Source organism: Spinacia oleracea, chromosome 6 (assembly GCF_020520425.1).
Source record: "Spinacia oleracea cultivar Varoflay chromosome 6, BTI_SOV_V1, whole genome shotgun sequence".
Classification (NCBI taxonomy): domain Eukaryota; kingdom Viridiplantae; phylum Streptophyta; class Magnoliopsida; order Caryophyllales; family Amaranthaceae; genus Spinacia; species Spinacia oleracea.
In genome coordinates, this window is record NC_079492.1 from 144,538,129 (window position 1) to 144,561,691 (window position 23,563).

At 37.5% G+C, this 23,563-nt stretch overlaps 1 protein-coding gene across 1 annotated transcript; it reads left to right on the plus strand.

Annotated features, from left to right (window-relative positions):
- The first annotated feature begins 14,835 nt into the window (after positions 1–14,835).
- On the plus strand, positions 14,836–22,698 carry LOC110803436 (cellulose synthase-like protein G3). Its single transcript, XM_022008944.2, has 6 exons — positions 14,836–15,517; positions 17,464–17,613; positions 18,345–18,470; positions 19,111–19,554; positions 20,170–20,517; positions 22,070–22,698. Exons 1-6 carry the CDS (start codon positions 14,891–14,893, stop codon positions 22,604–22,606), a joined length of 2,232 nt encoding a protein of 743 aa, XP_021864636.1. The 5' UTR covers positions 14,836–14,890; the 3' UTR covers positions 22,607–22,698.
- The last annotated feature ends 865 nt before the right edge of the window (positions 22,699–23,563 follow it).

Here is a 23,563-nt window from a genome sequence, read left to right on the forward strand (position 1 = left end):
GGATTCTAGTTTAATTAATTCGTATCCTAAATAGGATAACGATTCCCTTTCCATACCTCTATAAATAAAGGCCTAAGGTCATTATTTTGTATAGAGTATTCAAGTATTCAAAGTGATTTTTGAGAGCAAAAATTCAGTCATACAATTGCCTATACTAGCCGAAAATTCTAAGTACCTTAAGGGCGATCCTAGTTGGTCAAGCTTAAGGCGGATCCGGACGTGCTGTGGACTATCTACGGAGGGACGACACTTGGAGTCCTAAAGACTTGTTCTTGTTCGGTTCGGGCGCAGCTAGGGAAGGCACGCAACAAAGTGTATGCATCTAAACTATGCTAAATGATTATGTGTAAATAATATGTTTTCCTGGCTTTATGGTTTTTTCCGCATGATTTATGAATTGTCATATGTATCATAACCTAACAGTGGTATAACGAGCCTCTTATTATTTTCATAATCTAAATTGCATGAACATGGTTAAATATTACAAATTTGCAAGAATTAAAAGGGGTGATTAATTTTCGTAATTGTTAATTAATTGCAAATTGCGTTTATTTAATTATACGTACGCAGTTTTTCGGCAGTTTCTTCGTTACTCATCTAAATCGAGTGATTTTTGTGTCAATTCCGCATGTAAAAGGCATTCTAAAATTTTGACAAAAATATTTTTTTTTCCGGCCGAACCCAGAATTCTCAAATTCGAAGCATAACTATGACTTTTCGGAGGTTTTAGTTTTTCGAATGCAAAATTTCGTAAATTTAAGATGTTAAATTAAATATTTGCGATTCTTGTTGATAAATCTTGAATTTTTTATTGACCTACTGTATATGTTTAACAAGTTTGAATGCCTATCCTTGTTAATTATGCAATCTAATTTGTAATTATGATTAATTTGTTGAAAATTGGAATAATTTAGAATTAATTTGATTTTCATAATTAGTTATAATTTAATTAGACACCTATGATTAAAAACCACCATAAAAAATTGTAAATTTATGTTAAATTTTAAATTTTTATGACCTAGACTTGAATCCATGTTAATCGGAAATCAATTAAATAATAAATTTACGATTTTTCGCCCTAAAATTATGAAATTAATATTATTTATTAATTTGTCATTAATTTTTAATATAAATTTTAAATTTTTATGCGATTCGCTCATATAACGCACGCACAAAGCAATGGACGCTACGTGTTACCCTTAAGGGGTGTTGTATAGTGCGGGCATGTGACGACGAGCAAGGGAGCTCGTCGCCCATGCGGTACGAATGCAATGAGCAAGGCCATGGTGCACGAGCACAAGGCAGCAGCCCTGCCTTGTGTCGTGGGCTGTGTGCGATGGGCGAATGGGCGAGGGCGAGAGCAAGGCACGAGCAGTCGCGTGTGGGCAGCAAGCGAGCTGCGCCACAGCGCGCACTGCCTCGCGCAAGCGTGCGGAGCCTCGCGCGCAGCGAGCGCAAGCTCGCGTGCCACGAGTGCTACGCCCAGCATCGATCGCTCGCGCGCAGCGAGCGCTATTGTGCGTGCGACAAGCGCTGCGCCCAGCGATGGCGTGCAGCGTGCTTGTTGCGACGTGCGACAAGCGCTTCGCCCAGCGATGGCGTGCAACGTGCTTGTTGCGACGTGTGACGAGCGCTGCGCCCAGCGATGGCAAGCAGCTTGCTTGTGGCGACGTGCGACGAGCGCTGCGCCCAGCGATGGGCTGCGGCAGCATGCTTGTTACGTCGAGCGCTGGCGCGCGCAGCGAGCACCAGCTCGCGTGATGCCTTGCGATGGTGAGCAGCAGCGATGCGACGCAGCGCATGGGCTGCGCGCACATGGCCAGCGATGGCTGTGTGCGTGTGGCCCATGGGCGTGCGTTGCGTAGGATTGTTGCGTTGCGATTAGATCGTTTTGAAATTTTAATTTGAGATTTTCTGTTTATGTAATTTTAATTAATTTTAAAATTAATAATTTAAATTATTTTCTTGGATTTTAATTTTGAATATTGTAATTATAATAAATTTTATTTATTCTAATTATTTTACTAAAATTAAAATCATGAATTAATTTAAATACGACTGAAATTAAATTAAACTTTTTGGATTCAATTATAAATTTATATGAGCTTTAAATTTTAATTAGATTTGTATGTTTCCGGTTAGACTAGAAATACATTTTTATGTTTAAAATTAGTAAAGCATATGAATTTATTGGTTTAAGTGGGAGCCCTTTTTAGTCATAAACTCTTGATTAGGTCTACAAATCCTTAAGGTTAAAACAACTTGATTAGAATTAATAAGGACTGAATAATTTGTAGATTATTGGTGCCCTTGATTAATTGCTGCAAATGTTTATATGATGCATAACGTGTTTTACTAACCAGCTATGTGGGCCATTCATGTTAATGAATGGGTGAATGGTATATATTGTATATGTACTATTTTGCAGGTTATGAAGTGACTAGTGTGGCCCAAATAGGATAGAAAATATGGTCTGCGTACCATTAATTTGAATGTAATTGGTCTAAAGTACCAAAGTTGTTTTTCAATTCAAATATGGTCTGCGTACCATCAAATAGTTGTAATTAGTTTTAATTATAGCTTATCCTATTTGAAGAAAATGGTGCCTCCCACGGAGATTTTCAAGACGGACTTTGAAGTTAAAGCTTCAAGATGAAGTCGGGCCATACTAGATCACATTTATCTTATGCATGTTTTAATTTATTTATTGCTTTTAAATATGTCTTAAAATGAATGAGATCAAAAGCTTGATTATGTTGCATGATTAAGGATTTTAGTTCACTTAAAATCTAACCAACATAGTAAGAGCCTTAAGTTCCAAACTTAAAAATTGAGTTAAAAGGTGCCATGCCAAAATATACACTTGCTTGGATATCCTTTACATCAATCTAGTAATAGTTTTCGCTCAGCGAGGTGTTACTTATTGGTCCTAAAGGGGCAAGGTACACAAATAATTGTGAGTACATGTTAGTTTTGGTGAAACTCAACGATATAAGTAAGGAGTCCTTTTATGTCGTGGCAAAATCGATAGGTTTACCTAATAAGTTCTTAGACGTACCTATCAACCAAGAATAGTTTCTAGACTATTAGCAAAAGGCTTCTGCTTACCTAAGATGTTTTAGGATTAAGTCGACAAACTGTGCTTAGTTCTTTAATGATTTTAGGATCTCGGAATCATTTTATTCACACCTGCCGGAACACATAACTTGAATAAAATGCTTAATGAACACTGAATTATGCATGTATGCTAGAATTTAAGTTTATTAAGAGAAACTGTGAATGGTTATTTATTTGTTTATTCTTTTCAATTGTAGTTTTAACTATGGGAAACAACAATCAAAACATCATCATGGGTTCTGAGCTTATGGTCAAGCTGAACCTAGCAAATTTTCTTGAATGGGAAGCTAAGCTAGTTGAAATAGTCAGACTCAATGGACTTGAGTATGTACTGACCAATCCCATGCCAAGCTACTATGCCAGAGACATGACCCCTGAGAGATTTTACGCCTGGGATGCGGATCTCAAAAGGGTTATGAGTCTCATGCTGAACAATATCCCTGATGATTGGGCTAGAAGGTTTGTAGCCTATGAACCTTTTACGCTCATCAAGAATCTGAGGGATATCTGTCGTGGAAGCACGGAGGACAGGGACCTGAACGTCCATGAGTTGATTGAATCAATGTCTGGTCTAAAGGTTAGTTCTCCCAACAGGTGTTATAGGATGGAAGTCCAAGAAACACATGTTCAGCTCCTTCGCACTAAACAGAGGGTAGGCGTCCCACTAAGGTTCCATGTGGATCTTATGCGTTCATACTTTGATCGCCTAAGTCTACTAGGAACACCAATAAGCGAAAGGATGGCAGTCTCCATCTTGCTCAATTCACTACACAGTGGGTTTGGTCGCTTCAAGCAACTATACCTAAGTGAACCAAGAGAAGTAACAGTTGCAGAATTTGTTCACCTTGTCAGAAAGGCTGAGATAATACTGGACTGTGAAGCCAAAGATTTACTCAAGGCTAGAATGAGACCGTTCAAGAAAAGTGGAAAGTCCAAGGGCAATGCTAAATCAAAGCAGGACAAGTCCACATTAAGCTGTCTTTATTGTGATGGAATAGGCCATTACAAAAGAGAATGTCCAAAGCTAAAGGAAGATCAGAAGAACGGAACAGTCGTTCCATCTTCAGGTATTTTCGTTATAGACTGTATACTTGCTAATTCACTTCTTGGGTATTAGATACAGGTTGTGGCTCACACTTATGTTCCAATCCACGGGGACTAAGAAGAAGTAGAAAGTTAAGCAAGGGAGAAGTCGACCTACGAGTGGGAAATGGAGCACGGATTGCTGCATTAGCTGTAGGAACTTATTATTTGTCGTTGCCCTCCGGGCTAGTTTAGGAACTGGAAGAGTGTTTCCATGTTCCAAGTCTTACTAAAAACATCATTTCAGTTTCTTGCTTAGATGCTAAGGGATTTTCCTTTTTAATAAAAGACAATAGTTGTTCGTTTTATTTTAAAGAGATGTTTTATGGATCTGCTAGATTATTCAATGGACTTTATTTATTAGATCACGACAAACAAGTATATAACATAAATACCAAAAAGGCCAAAAAGGATGATTCAGATCTCACCTATCTGTGGCATTGTCGATTAGGCCATATAAACTTGAAACGCTTAGAAAGACTTCAAAAGGAAGGAATTCTAGAACCATTTGACTTAGAGGATTATGGTAAATGCGAATCATGTTTACTTGGCAAAATGACAAAGCAACCTTTCTCTAAAGTTGGAGAAAGAGCAAATGAACTATTGGGTTTAATCCATACAGATGTATGTGGACAAATGAGTACAAATGCTAGAGGTGGTTTCAGCTACTTTATCACTTTCACTGATGACTTCAGTAGATATGGTTATGTCTACCTAATGAAGCATAAGTCTGAATCCTTTGACAAATTCAAGGAATTTCATAGTGAAGTAGAGAATCAATTAGGCAAGAAGATTAAGGCACTGCGGTCTGATAGAGGCGGTGAATATCTGAGCTATGAATTTGATGACCATCTGAAAGAATGTGGAATTCTATCAGAATTGACTCCTCCTGGAACACCACAATGGAACGGTGTGTCGGAACGGAGGAACAGAACCTTGCTAGACATGGTCAGGTCAATGATGGGTCAGGCCAAACTTCCATTAGAATTTTGGGGACATGCACTAAATACAGCTGCACTCACTATAAATAGAGCTCCGTCTAAAGCTGTCGAAAAGACTCCATATGAGTTATGGTTTGGAAAGCCTCCAAATGTGTCTTTTCTTAAGATTTGGGGATGTGAAGTATACGTCAAACGATTAATTTCAGACAAACTTCATCCAAAATCTGACAAATGTATCCTTGTGGGCTATCCAAAGGAAACAAAGGGGTATTACTTCTACAATACATCTGAGAACAAGGTATTTGTTGCTCGAGATGGTGTCTTTTTGGAGAAAGATCACATTTCCAAAATGACAAGTGGGAGAAAAGTAGACCTCGAAGAAATTCGAGTCGAACAACAAACTCTAGAGAATGCTCAAGATGACATTCAGGATGAAACTCAGAGATCTTTAGAAGAATCTGGTGAGAATCATGGTCAATCTAGAAATGTTACCCCGCGTAGATTGCAAAGATATAGATCTCAACCGGAAAGGTACTTAGGTATTTTGACGAACGAGAGCTATGACGTTCTATTACTTGAAAGTGATGAACCTGCGACTTACAAACAAGCTATGACGAGCCCTAGCTCCAAGCAATGGCAAGAAGCCATGCAATCTGAATTAGACTCCATGTCTGAAAACCAAGTATGGGATTTGGTCGATTTGCCAGATGGCTACCAAGCCATTGGAAGCAAATGGGTTTTCAAACTGAAAAAGGACAAGGATGGGAAACTTGAAGTTTTCAAAGCTAGATTGGTTGCAAAAGGTTACAGGCAAGTCCACGGTGTGGATTACGATGAAACCTTTTCACCAGTTGCAATGCTAAAGTCTATTCGGATAATGTTAGCAATCGCTGCATATTACGATTACGAAATATGGCAGATGGATGTCAAAACTGCTTTCTTAAACGGCGTTTTAACAGAAACTGTGTTTATGACACAGCCTGAAGGTTTTGAGGATCCAAAGAATGCTAAAAAGGTATGCAAGCTAAAGAAGTCAATCTACGGATTGAAGCAGGCATCCAGGAGCTGGAATATACGTTTTGATGAAGCAGTTAGTGACTTTGGTTTCATCAAGAACGCAGACGAATCTTGTGTATACAAGAAGGTCAATGGGAGCAAAATTGCTTTTCTAGTATTATATGTCGACGACATATTACTTATCGGAAATAACATTCCTATGTTGAACTCTGTCAAGATTTGGCTTGGGAAATGTTTTTCGATGAAAGATCTAGGAGAAGCACAGTACATATTGGGCATCAAGATTTACAGAGATAGATCTAAAAGGATGATTGGACTTAGTCAAAGCACTTATATCAATAAGGTGCTTGATAGGTTCAAGATGGCGGACTCCAAGCGAGGCTACCTACCCATGTCTCATGGAATAACTCTAAGCAAGACTCAGTGCCCAAAAACACTTGATGAGCGTAGACGAATGAATGGGATTCCATATGCATCATTGATTGGTTCAATAATGTATGCTATTATATGTACACGCCCGGATGTTGCGTACGCACTCAGTGCTACGAGCAGATACCAGTCAGACCCAGGAGAGGCGCATTGGACTGCTGCCAAGAATATTCTGAAGTACCTGAAAAGGCACAAAGATGACTTCCTGGTCTATGGTGGAGATGATGAATTAATTGTTAAAGGCTATACGGACGCAAGTTTCCAAACCGACAAAGATGATTTTAGATCACAGTCTGGGTTTGTCTTCTGCCTCAACGGAGGTGCAGTAAGCTGGAAAAGTGCTAAGCAAAGCACCATTGCGGATTCTACGACTGAAGCGGAGTACATTGCTGCACATGAAGCAGCAAAGGAAGCTATATGGCTAAGGAAGTTCATAGGTGAACTTGGTGTAGTCCCCTCCATTAAAGGACCAATAGGCCTGTATTGTGATAATAACGGAGCTATTGCACAGGCAAAGGAGCCTAGACACCACCAGAGAGTCAAGCATGTACTTTGTAGATTTCACCTTCTACGAGAGTTCGTTGAAAGAAAAGAAGTCGAGATAAACAAGATTGGAACTGATGACAACATATCAGATCCATTGACTAAACCTCTGCCGCAGGCGAAGCACAACTCGCACACTGCAGCTATGGGAATCAAGCATATTGGAGAATGGCTTTAATATCCCTGTTTAATGTTTTAAAGTTTTAGAGTTTAAATCTTTGTAAAACATTATTGGTTAATCATTCACAATAAATGAAAAGAATTCATTTTTCCATTTAATTTGTGGTTTATTAAATGATGAGTCCCTTCAATTTGACGATATATTCAAGATAGACTGTCAGGACCAGTCCTGTGACTAAGAAATGTCTATCAAGTGAACTTGAATGTCAAAGGTTGAAAATGGTCCCTAGTCGGAGATTTCTATAAAATTGAGCGCATAGAAAACGTTAGACGATTAGAATGCAAGATGACTAGTAGTTCTGTTTCTTGAACTATGTGGACATGGCAATGTCATAATCATTTGCATAGATACTTACTTTGGGAAGACTAGTATCGGACAAGACCTATGAAACTTTACTGTAAGAGATGAAAATCTGTCATAAGTAAATTTCATTAAAATTATTAGACACTAAATCCTCAATACCTGAGTGATTTGAGATTACTTGTTTGAGAACTGGTTGCTTTGACGTTGACCAACCGTCGCACCGTAAAAGGAGGCTATAAAGGCAACGCTCAGGTAATCACCTATCAAACGAAGTCTAATCTCAAGATCGCAAGATTGGGATTGTCCTCCCATAAATCGGGATGAGATGCTTAGCTAACAAGTTAATAATTCAGTGAGATCAAGTGAGCTGAATGCCTAGCTAGAGGCCGCTTCAGTTCAAGTGGAATTAATGATATTAATCCACAGCTTACTCTTGACTGAACCTGTAGGGTCACACAAATAGTACGTAAACGGATCAAGTATTTAATGGCATTAAATACTCCATCTATGGATATTCGGAATCGACGGATCTTGGTTTCAGTGGGAGCTGAGATCGTCACAGGCAAGAAATGAATGCTCCGGAAACGATGATATTACCGGAAACGGAAATATGGATCGTATCGGAAATATAAATATTATCCAAGTCGTAGATGTTGCCGGAAACGGAAACATGGTACGTATCGGAAAATATTATCGGAAATGGAAATATTGCCGGAATCGGAAATATTGCCGGAAACGGAAATATTGTCAGAATCGAAAATATTATCGGAATCGGAAAATAATTCCGGAAACGAAAATATTAAATATTTGTTCGAAACGGAAATTAATTCCGGAATTGGAAATATTAAATATTGTTCGTATCGGAAATGAATTCCGGAATCGGGAAATTAATCGGAAGCGTATCGTACGAATTAGCATCGGACGAGGCCTGCCAGACGAAGGCCCAGCACGAAGCCGGGCCATCGCCCAGCAAGCCAGCGCGCCACAACGCACCAGACAAGGCTGCGCCAGGCCCACCGCAAGGCAGGCCCAGCGCGCGCCAACGCTGCGGCAGCGTGTGGGCCTCGCAGAAATGGGCTGCGAGCTCGCGGGCTGCGCGCGCGCGCATGGCGCCCCTCGTGGGCTGTTGTGCGTGCGTGTGTGTTGGTGTGCTATACGAATCCTAAAGCTATCAGGTTTCGACTAATGATTAAATTCCTAAACCTAAAAGGATGAATTAATTAAATAAGAATTCTATTAGGATTCTATTTTAATTAATTCGTATCCTAAATAGGATAACGATTCCCTTTCCATACCTCTATAAATAAAGGCCTAGGGTCATTATTTTGTATAGAGTATTCAAGTATTCAAAGTGATTTTTGAGAGCAAAAATTCAGTCATACAATTGCCTATACTAGCCGAAAATTCTAAGTACCTTAAGGGCGATCCTAGTTGGTCAAGCTTAAGGCGGATCCGGACGTGCTGTGGACTATCTACGGAGGGACGACACTTGGAGTCCTAAAGACTTGTTCTTGTTCGGTTCGGGCGCAGCTAGGGAAGGCACGCAATAAAGTGTATGCATCTAAACTATGCTAAATGATTATGTGTAAATAATATGTTTTCCTGGCTTTATGGTTTTTTCCGCATGATTTATGAATTGTCATATGTATCATAACCTAACAGCAAGGAGAAGCCATGGCACCATAAGTAGAAGCCTTGGCACCATCATGTGCGGCAAGTAGAAGCCATGGCACCATCATGTGCGGCAAGGAGAAGCCATGACACCATAAGTAGAAGCCTTGGCACCATCATGTGCGGCAAGGAGAAGCCATGACACCATAAGTAGAAGCCTTGGCACCATCATGTGCGGCAAGTAGAAGCCATGGCACCATAAGTAGAAGCCATGGCACCATCATGTGCGGCGAGTAAAAGCCATGACACCATCATGTGCGGCAAAGAGAAGCCATGGTACCATAACTAGAAGCCTTGGCACCATCATGTGCGGAAAGTAGAAGCCATGACACCATCATGTGCGACTCTCTCTCACGCACCGCACCCGACATCGGGCGACAAAACAACAGCCACGCCAAGAGAAAGCATCAGCCATCATCCTACCCACGTACATACGCCAAAATAAAAAAAAATAAAAAAAATAAGCAGCAGCCACGCCCAAGAGGAAGGAGCAGAAAAAAAAAAAAAAAAAAAAAAGCAGCAGCCACGCCATGTTCAGCCTTCCCACGAAAAAAGAAAAAAAAAACAGCAGCCACACCCAAGAGGAAGGAGCAGCCACGCCATGTTCAGCCTTCCCTACAAAAAAAAAAAAAAAAGAAGCAGCCACGCCCAAGAGGAAGGAGCAGCCACGCCATGTTCAGCGTAGCAAAAAAAAAAAAACAATTTTTTTTTTTTTTTCAACAGCCACGCCCTCCCCCTTACGGGCTCGGCCGCGAAGGAACAGCCAAGCCACGAAGGAAAGCCCGCCCAGCAAGGAGAGCAGCCAAGCCGTGCACGTCTGCCACGCCCACATGGGTGTTGGGCCTAGCCATGCCCACTCTCGGCACACATCGCACGACGAAGGCCACAACTGCCCATAGGCACCTCCCTTGGGTGAGTAAACAACAACCAACGCCCGAAAGATCATGAACACGAAGACGCTTCCATACTTAGTGAAAATCCTAAGTTGTCGGGGCTTGACTCACCCAAATCAACAGCCACGCCTTACGCGACACACGCCCGCCAAACATGGGGCTCAGATCGTTCAAATGACACTCATGAGCTTGGCGTGTGAGTTAAGCCCGCCCCATCATCACGCAACAACAACTAAAAAACAACCGCCAATGATGAGTTAAGCCCGCCTCATGTGAGCTGGGCGCGCACGCCCCAACGCACCAAAAGTAACAACCATACGGCCTTGGCAAGAGCAGCCACGCCCGAAACGGGATGCGAGCGTGTCACCAAGAACCAAACCGCTCACCTTGACCGGGAAAATGGCAGCCACGCCAATCCGTGATCCTCACCCGCGGAAAATAACAGCCAAGCCCATGCTTGGTACCCTCGCTCAAAACGTCCGATAACTACGGGATTTATTTCTTCCGCCAAACTCCCGAGTACTTGGCCACACTCGCAAATTTGGCGTGGGGCTAATGTTCGGGCCCCCCTGTGGGACCCACTTTCTACACAAAATTACCAAAATACCCTCCTAGGGGAATTACTGAAATACCCTCAAACACAAACCTCTTGATGGGCTCAGACCAGAAGTTAGGAGTCCATATCTCAGCCCACTACAGGCCCAAGAGTCCATACCCCTATACTTGCCTATATTTACTAATAATGCCATCCGGCACTACTATAAATATGCTTCACCTAATCATTACTCAGGTATGCGATTATTCCCACACTGACTCTCTCACTACTTTCTCTCTCTACAAGAACTGACTTGAGCGTCGGAGAGGGTTTTCTCGGGAACCCTCCCGAGCCAGTTTACGTTTGCCGTTTTTGTAGGACAAACCACAACCGATTGGAGGAAAACGACAGCCTGGTTGAAGAGGCTTCCCCTATTTTCACACTTAGCATTTTCTTCGCAGAAACACTATATATTTGAAATTGTATTAAATTTGAAATTATACAACGCGTATATCAACCATTAGTAGAAAGCGACACACAAATAATACACAAATTCAGTACTTTTAAAAGAGATTCAGATTCATAATCTTGTACAAGTATTTTAAGTTTATTTTGATATGAAGTACATCTATTTCTCGTAATTGTACAACTTCTTATGATCAATGTAGCTATAAAGTGAAAAAACATTGATAAAATTTCAAAATAGTTACCTATTTGAGTATTTGTTAAAGTATTTTTAAATCGTAGCTTAATCTTTAAAGTATAATTTTGTTTATTTGCATAGTATGGCAAAGTGAAAGATAGGGGTTGAATTTTTAATTATTTTTTGTATGGAGTAGGGGGTAGGTGGGTTAATAGGGGTGGAGTGATAAATAATATAATATTGTTAGAATATTTCCATTTTTAGAAACAGGTCAAGTATTAAGGGACGACCCGATAAGAAAAACAGGTCAAGTATTCCAAGATGGAGGGAGTATGAAGTTATGAACTACCCAAAAACCTTAATTATCTGACTTCCGGACTTCGCTCCACACTATTCACATTCCTAAGATATCATACGTAGTACTCCGTAGTTTTATGCATTTAAAAGTCAACCAAAATAGCACCTTATAAACCTACAAATTTATATAAAAAATATCGTGAGACTGCTGATATATACTCAAACTTTGGTTTATAACTATGCATACCAAATTATATAAAGTACGAAGCACTAATTAACGACGTGTCTTGTATATATGTAAGTATTTGGTATGATAGCGGATGAGATATCGTTTACTGATAGAGGTATCGGTTGGTTAATTAGCTTTTGTCAAACCTTATAAATAGTAGCGTTTGAAGGTAGCGGATAGCTTTTGATAAAATTATACTAACTCCGTTTCAAAATGATCTTTACAATTTACGTTTTAGTCTGTTTCATAATGTTCTTAATTTACACTTTGCTTTATTCTATTTTTTGACATGAAATTTATTACCTTACCTTTCTTATCTCACAATATTTACAAATTTTCACTCATTCTCTCTTATTTTGATTTATTCATTTTTTTTCTTACACCCACCCGCTTTTTACCTATTTTCTCTTACTTTTAATATTTGTGCAAACAGTAACTGTAAAGATATTTATGAAACGGAGATAGTACTCCGTAATAAAGTTTTTAACAAAATATATACTCCGCTACTTTTATTGTTTGTTATAATCTCAACCGCTACTTTTACCAAGCACTCATACTAGTTAACCGCTTACTTAGACAGCTAACTGTTACACGCTACTATTGACCGCTACCCGCTATTATATATGTTGAATTTGAGAGTTTAGGGGAAGGAGGAGAAGGAAGTAAAGAAGAAATCATGGAACACCATTGTTGGAGCTTGGTAGCTCGTGAACTTTGAGAGAGAAAGTAAAGACTACATTTTATTAATTGTGTAACTAATTGAGATAGTACAAATCTAGAGTACTTATACTAAGTAACAAAACTAATTACAAGCTAATGTTCTATACTATGTTATATACTCCAATACCCCCCCCCCCCCCTCAAACTGGAGATGGTGTAAACATCTTCAGTTTGAAAGCTTCAAATCAGATTCTTTCATTAATTTTGCACCAAGAACTCCTCATGAACAAGCATAGATGTTGGCCACTGCTGTTGCTGTTGTACCAACTGCTCATATCAAACTGCAATGTCCAATATTGCCTTGAAGAAATGAGCCTCAATGGGTCTCATCAAAAGAACGATCACAATGGATCAATGAAAACTGACCTCTTTGGGTCTCAAAACTGACCTCTTTGGGTCTCAAAATTGACCTCTTTGGGTCTCAAAATTGACCTGATTTTACAGGTTCTGATTCTCCAGATCTGTTGCTGGGAAAAATGAACAAAATTGACCTGATTATACAGGTACTGAACACCAGATCTGTTGCTGGAAAGAAATGTTGAATCGTGCCAACATTCAAAAGAAAAAGAAAACCTCCATATTCACCCGATGCAACAAGTCTGATATCCAACTTGGCAAAACTCAGACCTGTTTCCTCAAACTCTAACAAATCAAAAACATCTGATCTTGCCCAGAATCAGCATCATCAAATTCATCATCATCCTCAAAACCTACATAATTCTTCCTACGAAATTCATCATTGTCACTCGACATACTCTCCCTACTCCTACTCCCCACAGGAAATTCCGAATCAAACCGTGACATCAATACATCAATAAACTGCCCATTTGGGCTATACTGAAGGCAATAAACTTTGTACCCTTTGAAAGAGATTCTATGAAGAACAATATTGATGTATTGAGACCTGCAGTTCCCAGACATGGTAGAGATCTTTGAATTGTTGAACTACTATTTTAAATGCTCCGAGCAGATCCCAGCCAAATACAGAATTACCCAGATCAAACATTAACCAAGAATTACTCACAAACACCAGAAATTCAAGTGAAGAAAAGAAATAAGGATCAAAATAAATCTCAGAATTGCATAATTCGTCGCTCCAAAACAGGCTTCCATTAGAGTATGAGAACCAAATTGATTGGACAAGAAAATTCTAAAAATTCTCAAATTCACAAAACATCATCGGCAGCAACAACAATTACCCAACAACAACTCAAATTGCGGCGATAAACTGAGATGATTCCAAGAAAAATGACGAACCAGCAGCAACAACAATTCAATTTGAACAAACGAAATTGAGAACTAAACCCTGGAATTTCGTCAAGAACGACGCTAAATTTGAGAAAATCACCCTCAAATTCACCAACATCCATGAAGCAGCAAATTGTAATCAAATGAATTAATCAACAAGGTCAAGAAATCAAACCAAATCTTAGCAGAAGTAGACGACCGCGAAAACGACGACGGAAGAGCATTGCCCGCCATTAATTTGAGCTTCGAATTGTAGAGCATCAAGACGAGTTAAACCAGTGCTTTGCTCTAAACAATGAACCCAAGAATTGCAGAAATCATCAAGAATCTATCACCAATTTTCATATTTTTGCCAACATGAATTTGCTCGAAAATCTTCAAGAAACCCTAGAATTTGGGGAAAAACTCAAGAATCAAAATCGTTTGATTCAAGGTTGGAAATAAGATTTGTGAGCGAAATTAAGAGATATTAGGGAGAATTAAAACCCTAATTCGTCGAATTTAGGCCCAATTCGAGCAAAAATTCGAAGCAGAAAATTTGGGGAAAATTTAACGAATTGGTAGTTTGATTCGAACAGAAGTTTGATGCGGAATTGAAGAGCCGGGATCGTTCCCGCTCTGATACTATGTTGAATTTGAGAGTTTAGGGGAAGGAGGAGAAGGAAGTAAAGAAGAAATCATGGAACACCATTGTTGGAGCTTGGTAGCTCGTGAACTTTGAGAGAGAAAGTAAAGACTACATTTTATTAATTGTGTAACTAATTGAGATAGTACAAATCTAGAGTACTTATACTAAGTAACAAAACTAATTACAAGCTAATGTTCTATACTATGTTATATACTCCAATAATATATAACAACTACCCGCTACTCAACCGCTAAACGTTATCCACTACCGTTAGTTATGCCGAACAAGACCCTATTAGTGGTAAGTTAGCAACCCTGTCTTGGTTTTCTATATATAGTCACACACACTCACCCTACCATATCTATACATTCAATAATATACTTCGTATATAGTACTACACAACAAGTGAACTATGGAAGGTCAATTAACGGCCACCACAACTCCACTCCACAGTCACAAGCTCCTCCGTCGAACCACCTTCAACCACCTATACATGGTGGTTTACGCCACCGCGTTACTATCCTTTCTCTACCACCATCTAACCACACTCCTCAACACTTCCTCCACCTCTTATTTCATCATCTCTTTTCTACTCCTCCTCTCTGACCTTATCCTCGCCTTCTCGTGGGTCTGCACCCAATCCTTCCACTTCCGCCCTATCCGCCGCCAAGAATACCCCGAAAAGCTGACCTTTAAAGAGGGAAAAAAACAACTTATTCCGGCAGTGGGAAATAAAGAACTTATTCCGGCGGTTGACATATTCATTTGTACGGCTGACCCTCACAAGGAACCACCTATTGGGACGGTGAATACGGCGTTGTCGGTGATGGCTTATGATTACTGGCCGGAAAAGATCTCGGTGTATGTGTCAGATGATGGTGGGTCCCAGGCTACCCTTTTTGCCTTGATGGAAGCTGCTAAATTTGCTCGCCATTGGTTGCCTTTCTGTAGGGAGAATAATGTTGTGGAAAGGTGTCCTCAAGCTTACTTTAATGGCAGTTTTTACCCTAATCGTTCACTTGAGGGTGACAAAATGAAGGTATTTAATTTACATACTTCTTCTATTTGTTTAATACCAAGTGGAGTTAAGTGTTTATCACCATACTTTTGTTGGAATATGTTACCAAATTTGTGGTTACTTCCTAATGTTAAGGAATGAGTTGATTGATTTCAAAGTCCTCATTTATAGGAGTCCGATATTCGATTAGTTTGTGTTAGCGAAGTCCTATGAATCTTTGATTCAATCAGTGGAGTTGAGATTGTTACTTTATGTAGTTAGCTTATGTTAATGGCGGATTTTGAATAGTTTTAGAGAAAGCCGATAGAAAAATTAAGCAATATAGTATGAGAAATATACATCATATTCAAATTTTAGAGGCGGAGCTGGAAATACACTAAGAAGTTTTTTTCCGGAAGACCGGACCCACACAGGCCATAACTTAGAACCACAGCCACTTACATCAAGTTAATTACAATGTACGACACCAATTGTTATAGCTTATTACTTATTCGAATTGTTCCATGTACTGGATAGAATCTTATTAAATCTGGTAGAATTTGATTGAAATTTATTAAACCTGAGTACGAGAATTTATACTTGAGAAATTAAACTTATTTTAATTATGTACAAACTCATATTAGAAAACTTAATATTCTTTAACTCTGATATTATACTATAGAATTAATTTCTAATTCTTTCTCAACATCCCTTTAAAGTGAAGTATGAAAGTCTCGATTACCTAGAGTTGGTAGTACCGCAATAGCAATCAATAAGATGCTCAACTTAAAAGCAGGAGCTAATGGCCGGTTGGATTAACAATGAGCATGAAGCTAGCAAATTCGTCTGTATGTTCAACATGATAAGTTTAGTTTCTTGTGCTGAATATTCCCCCTATAAATTAAACCAAAATATCGAGGACGAGTTTTGTCTACTAGCATACATCCCAATCCGCAATAACTCAATAAGACATCGGAGTTCAATTATTTTGACAATTACATACTCCCTCTGTACCAGATTAATTGTTACACTTCTAAATTAGGAATGATCTCACAATTATTATATTGTCTCTTTTCCCACTAATTTTTCTTTTTGTCCCCACACCCTCTCTCATTCAATTAAAAAAATACCCACTAACTCCTGTCACATCTACTTTTTCAATAAAATAACAATTGATAACCAAACAACCAATTATCACCTAAAACTATGTGCAAAGGTAGTTGTAACAACTAATCTGGAACGGAGGGAGTATTGTCTTAAATGAGAGTGATAGATAACTCAGTTGGTTAGAGCTTTCATCCGATTCCAGGTGATCCTGGGATCGATTCTCATCCCCACCATTTATGACTCATTTGCACCCAATAAAAAAAACATATACTCCCTCCGTCCCTTAATACTCGCACCGTTTTTCTTTTCGGGTCATTCCTTAATAGTTAATACTTGCACCGTTTCTATAAATGAAAATCTGTACTAATATAATATTATTTCTCACACTTACCTACATCCCTACTCCCTACAAAAAAATTATTTAAAAATTCACACTCCCCACCCCTTAAACATTTTCCACTAACTATATTAAAAAAATACCCCCACTATCAACTAACACTCATTAAACTAATAAGTCAATTTAAATGTCTTAAACTCCACACCGGTCAAACCGATGCGAGTATTAAGGGACGGAGAGAGCACTATTTTCTCTTTTCCATGTATTTTATTCTTCTTACATGTAATATATTCTACTTTTTCATCATCAATGTACTATATTTTAATTTCTTACACACTATATTCCATTTTTCTTAAAATCCATATTTTTAGTCAAACGAGACTGTAATTTTGGGATGGAGTGATGAGTGGGTATGTAATTATATGTTTATATTGGACATGTATGTACGGAGTATACACTAAAATGGCCATTTTGATTATAAATGAATGATCAAAATTAATTAGTTTTTTTTTTAATTGTTATTAATTGTTCATTGTGCTATCAGACCATGTACGAAAGCATGAAGGTAAGAGTTGAAAATGCAGTAGAAAGAGGGAAGATTGAAGAAGGGCAAATTGATGACGAAGAAATGTTAGAGGCTTTTTCCAAATGGACTGACGATTTTACACGTCAAGTTCATCCTACCGTTATTCAGGTTTGTTTAATTTTAAATTATATATACGGAGTACTTGTACAAGTACAACAATGAGAGTTTATGAGAGAAAACTTAGTTGATTAGAGCCTTGAATGATAAATTGATGAAACTCTTCGAAAGCTGGGATTAAATAGCGTCTATACTAATACTCCCTCCGTATTTATTTAAGGTATACATTTGTCTTTTTCGGGCGTATTTATTTAAGAAATACACTTGTCATTTTCAGTAGCTTATCAACTCCACCATCTAATTAAATAATCTATCTAATATATATTATGTCCCACCACCCTATTAAACAAATAATTTCATAACTATACCCCACCCCCACCCCTAAAATGACATGGTCCCCACTTATTTTACCTATTAAAGTATCTACACAACCCCACTTGTTTTATTACTTTATTTCATTCAATTCTTTTTCTTAATACCTGTGTCCGACCAAGTGTATCTCTTAAATAAATATGGAGGGAGTACTCCTTTGTTATACTCCTGCATTTTGATATCCTTATATTTAAAGATGAGATATTTTTAAATCGGTATGAAAGACGATCCATCCATAATGTGAATTATTTATTAAACTACAAAATTGACTAGTTGTCTACCTAAATTGACAAATTTTCAAACTTAAAATAAATTATTGTCTCAAAACTAAAACAAAAGAACAAAAAAACAAAAAAAAAATTTAAAAAAAAAAAATTCACATTTCAGTATTTCACCTTATTGTGGTTCAGGTTTTACTGGGTACTATGAAGGACAAGGATGTTACTGGTAAATCAATGCCTAACTTGATTTATGTATCTAGAGAGAAAAGCAAGATCCATCACCATCGTTTTAAGGCGGGTGCCCTCAATACTTTGGTAAGTTTCAATAAACTCAAAATTCTAACATTTTGAGTAGTTGTTTAAGCACGTGCTGAACTATTAATTACTCCCTCTGTCCCTTAATACTTGATCCAGTTTGACTTTTTGGAATGTTCACATAATTCACTTTGACCTTATTTGATTTCTAGTATATGAAAACAAATGTTAGTATATAATATATTGTTGACTTTATCTTACTACTACCTCCGTTTCAGAAAGTACTTTACGCTTTGAAAAATGTGTCCAAATTATAAAAACTTTGACCGTAAATTCTCATCATTATATACATCAAAAAGTTAAATGTAAGATTTTGTTAGATTGGTCTCGGGATGTATTTTCATAATATCAAATTTTTATAATTTTTTCACATACGAAATAGGATATATTAGTAGTTAAATATTGCATTGGAGTCCGTGCAAATAGTAACTGTAAAAATCTTTTTGAAACGGAGGTAGTATATATTTTCAAAATATTAATATTTTTATAAGTTTTTATAATATTTAGTTAATAAATTGATGGTCAGAGTTGTGCATTGACAAACATATCCGGTCAAAATAGGTCGAGTATTAAGGGACGGAGGGACTAATACTTTCTCCGTTCCATATTGATATTATGTTTGTTGGTATCAACTTGATAGGTTCGGGTATCAGCGACGATGACAAATGCACCAATTGTGCTAACATTGGATTGTGACTCATATTCTAACGATCCACAAACCATCAAACGGGCTTTATGTTACTTTTTGGATCCTGAAATTCGGCCCACATTGGCGTATGTTCAATTCCCTCAGATTTTCCGTGGGCTCAACAGAGGCGATATCTATTTTTGCGAACATAAACGTCTTTTCATAATTAACCCACTAGGAATGGATGGGCTTTACGGCCCAAATTATGTTGGAACTGGGTGCTTCTTTCGACGTCGAGCCTTTTTTGGAAGTCCGTCATCATTGATCCAGCCTGAAATCCCGGAACTAAGCCCAGATCACGCAGTCAATAAGCCCATTGCATCACTGGATATACTTGAATTAGCCCATTGTGTCGCTGCTTGCAACTTTGAGAACCAAGAGGGATGGGGCACAAAGGTGAGCACTTAAGCATAATTATATACGTGTAGTTATAGTAATTCTCTTCAACTGATTTGGTTTGATTTTTCAAGTTTTTGGTCCAGTCTGATTCTTCTTGATCTAGTTTGTTTGATTTTTCCGGTCTGATATGTCTGGTCTGGTTTGATATTTTCCGATCTAATATGTTTGGTCTGGCCGGAATGTTTTATACGGGCGTTTTTTCGCCTTTTCTAATGTGGTCTAATACTTTCTCCGTTTCAAAAAAATTGAAACATTTTTAGTTTTGCCACTATTCATGTATTTACTTTGATCGTAAATTTTTACTAATTTACAAAAAACGAATGTTATAAGTAAAATATGGGCGGATTAGTTTCATTATATATTTTCATAATATAAAAATTTAAGATTTTAAAAATAAGGATAATTAGAGATATTTACGGTCAAAGTTGTGTCTTGGAGAAAGTTCTAATCAAAATGTTGCAATTTTTTTTGACACGGAGTAAGTATCTTTTTTGTCTGGTCTATTATGAATTTTTCTTATTTGGTCTGATTTTAACTATAAGAATAACTTAAAGATAACATAACCTAAATAATTTCTTATGATGAACCTAAGTGGATGTGTTGATTGTACAGTTGGGCTTTCGATACGGGTCATTGGTGGAAGACTACCATACGGGTTATCGGATGCAATGTGAAGGATGGAGGTCCGTGTTTTGTAACCCAGAAAGGCCAGCTTTCTTAGGGGATTCACCAGTGACACTAATTGATCTGCTAAGCCAAAGTAAGAGGTGGATGAATGGGCTTCTTGACGTTCTATTCTCAAGATACAGTACTCTCACATTTGGTATTCAGAAAATGGGCTTACTCATGAGTTTTGCTTACACACATTATACACTCTGGCCCATTACCTCAATTCCATTGACCATTTATGCCTTCATCCCTCAGCTTGCTCTTCTCAATGGAATTCCCATCTTCCCAAAGGTAAATGCACTTTAATTCCAAATTCCCTTTCTTTCAGTTAAATAAAAGTATCAAAAACAACTTGAAAAGAGTAGAAATGTTTTAAAAAATAAGCATAGATATTAGTTAAAGATCATGTCCCGTGAAATATCACATGTGAGTATCCTACCATTGAAAAAGATTGAGCGATGAGTTCGCTTTATAAAACTAAGAAGCTACTCTAATTACTGTCACGTGGTTTTAAGATGGAACAACCTATAGACTTAGAAAATGTACTCTCTCTTTTTACAATCTAATCCTGTATTTAACATTATTTGAGCCACACCTTGACTTTTAAAGTCAAACAAGTTGACTTTAAAGTCCAACTTCACAAGTTGACTTTAAAGTCCAACTTCACAAGTTGACTTTCAAAGTCAAAGTATATTAACTTTGACTTTAATTTTAAATTGAGTTTAACTTTGACTATAATTTGTACCAAATTAGTATGTTGCCATGTACCTCTTCGAAATATCAACTTTTTAAAGTTATGTTGTACTATTAATTTGGGGCAGATGGAGTGATATACTCCCTCCGTCCCAAAATTATAGTCTTGTTTTTTAAATAGGGCGTCCACAATTATAGTCTTGTTTTTAATTTTGGCTACTAAGTTCCTCACTTTCTCATGTACTATATTAATTTAAAAATACAAACTTTTCTATAAGGCGGTCTTACACAAAAGACTACCTTGGTATCGTATAAGTTAAGCAATGGAACCAATTAGTTAAGCACTTGAACTAATTAGTTAAGCACTGAAACCAATTAGTTAAGCAATTGACTTAATTAGTTAAGCAATTGAATCAATTAATTAAGCAATGTAACCAATTAGTTAAGCAAATGACTTAATTAGTTAAGCAACCAAAGTGGTCTTTCCGATAAGGCGGTCTTACACAAAAGTTGCCGATTTAAAAATGTATTAAAAAACCCACTCATGTACTATATTCCACTTTCCTATGTACTACTCCCTCCGTTTCTTTTTGTTTGTTACGTATTCCTTTTAGGGTGTTTCACAATGTTTGTTACGTGGGAGAATTTTTTTTTTATAAATTTATTATACTATCATTTTTTTTGCCTTCTTTTAATTTTAATTGGTCCAATTTTTTCAACTCATTAAATTTCTTTACAATTTCCCAAGTATGTTAAGTTAGCAATATTTGTGCTTTTCCATTATTGGTTCATTTTGATAAATAAAACAATCTTATTGGTTGTTGTAATGATTAGTGGATTGAGGTTTTACTTGAGTTTATTTTTTTAATAAAAAAGAAAAACGATCTTTATTATACGTTAATAAACGTGCAAAAGTCCAAACGTAACAAACAAAAAGAAACGGAGGGAGTATATTCTCTTTCATACTTTATTTCACTTTTCCATACAATTCAATCATCATTTGTACTTTATTCCACTTTTTTATATACTATATTCCATTTTTCTTAAAACCCGTGTTTTTGGTCAAACGGGACTATAATTATGGGACGGAGGGAGTAACTAAATACTCTCTAGAAGTTTCTACGTGACTGATAATCGTGTAATGGTACAGATTTCAGACCCATGGTTCCTCTTATACATATTCCTTTTCATTGGGGCCAACGGAAAAGACCTCATAGAGTATCTTCTAGAAAAAGGAACCTTCGAAAGATGGTGGAATGCTCAAAGAATGTGGATGATATGTGGACTCTCAAGTTTCCTATTTGGATGCATAGACTACACTCTTAGTTCCTTAGGAATCACGGTTCGAGGATTCGATATAACGAGCAAACTACAAGACGATGAACTAAGCAAGAGGTACGATCAAGGGACTTTCGAGTTCGGTGTAGCTTCACCTATGTTTGTGCCTATGACAATGGCAGCAATAATTAACCTGGTTTCCTTTGTTATGGGACTTGTTGGTGTGTTTAGAAGTGGGGTGGGAAATATGGAGGGGTTAATTTTGCAGATTTTGTTGTCTGGTTTTGTGGTGAGTAATTGTTGGCCAGTTTATGAGGCTATGGTATTTAGGAGTGATAAAGGAAAGATGCCTACTAAAATTACCTTAATTGCAGTATTTCTAGCTTCAATTTTGATTGTGGGAAGTTGAATTAGGGTTTACTTGGGTTTATTACCTTGTTTTGTAATACTTATGTGAAGATAGTTCGTTTAAATAAAAACGAATTTGAGTTACTATGTCAATACATATTTGTTGAAATCTAGCTTTGAACATTCATGAATATAGTGGCTGAATGAAGAACACAAACAATGGTCCTTAACAGCTACTCTCTCTTTACCTTTTTTATTGCTCAATTTGCTATTTTGATCCGTACCGAAAAGATTATCTTGTTACTAAAAATAGACGTGGGACCATAAATTTACTCTCTTATATATGGATCGAGTAACATATGTGGCCCATCACTTTTGTTTTATTCAATTCCATCCAAATTTTTATAACGTTTTTAAGATATGGGACAAACAATAAGGGACACAAAGAGTATGAACATAACTGTTAAGGGAGAGAGAATTATAAAACTGAATTGCTTAGAGTACAAGCTATTAGGAATTAATAGTGTGATAATAAGACAACCACAATAATTAAGTTTATATAGTACTCCTAATGCCTTACCGGCTCAACCAATCAGAAGGCGGAAAGGAAGGTTGACAACCAATCAGAATGTAGTGCACAAACATCAAGCCAACAAACAAATATTGTAGTGCCAAGTCAGCAACAATCAGTTACATGGGCTGCAATCCAGTGTTACCAACTAACCATATCCTTTCTTACTATGATGGGATTGCAGTTGAGACTGTCCCATATTACATACATATAGATTTAAATTTTGGTCTCTCTTGATTAGTGCTACAAGTACCTATCAGGGCCGGGGTGGACCTGTATGGTTCTTGAGGGGACCAAAGAGACCCCTATTTTTTGGGGGCAAAATTGTCAAAAAGTATCTTCTATTTGACTCACTTTGTGAGTTAGTACCTTACATTTTCAGTTTTGTCAAATAGTACCTTGAATTAAAAACGTGTTTTAAAAATGGTATCTTGTTGTAACATTCCG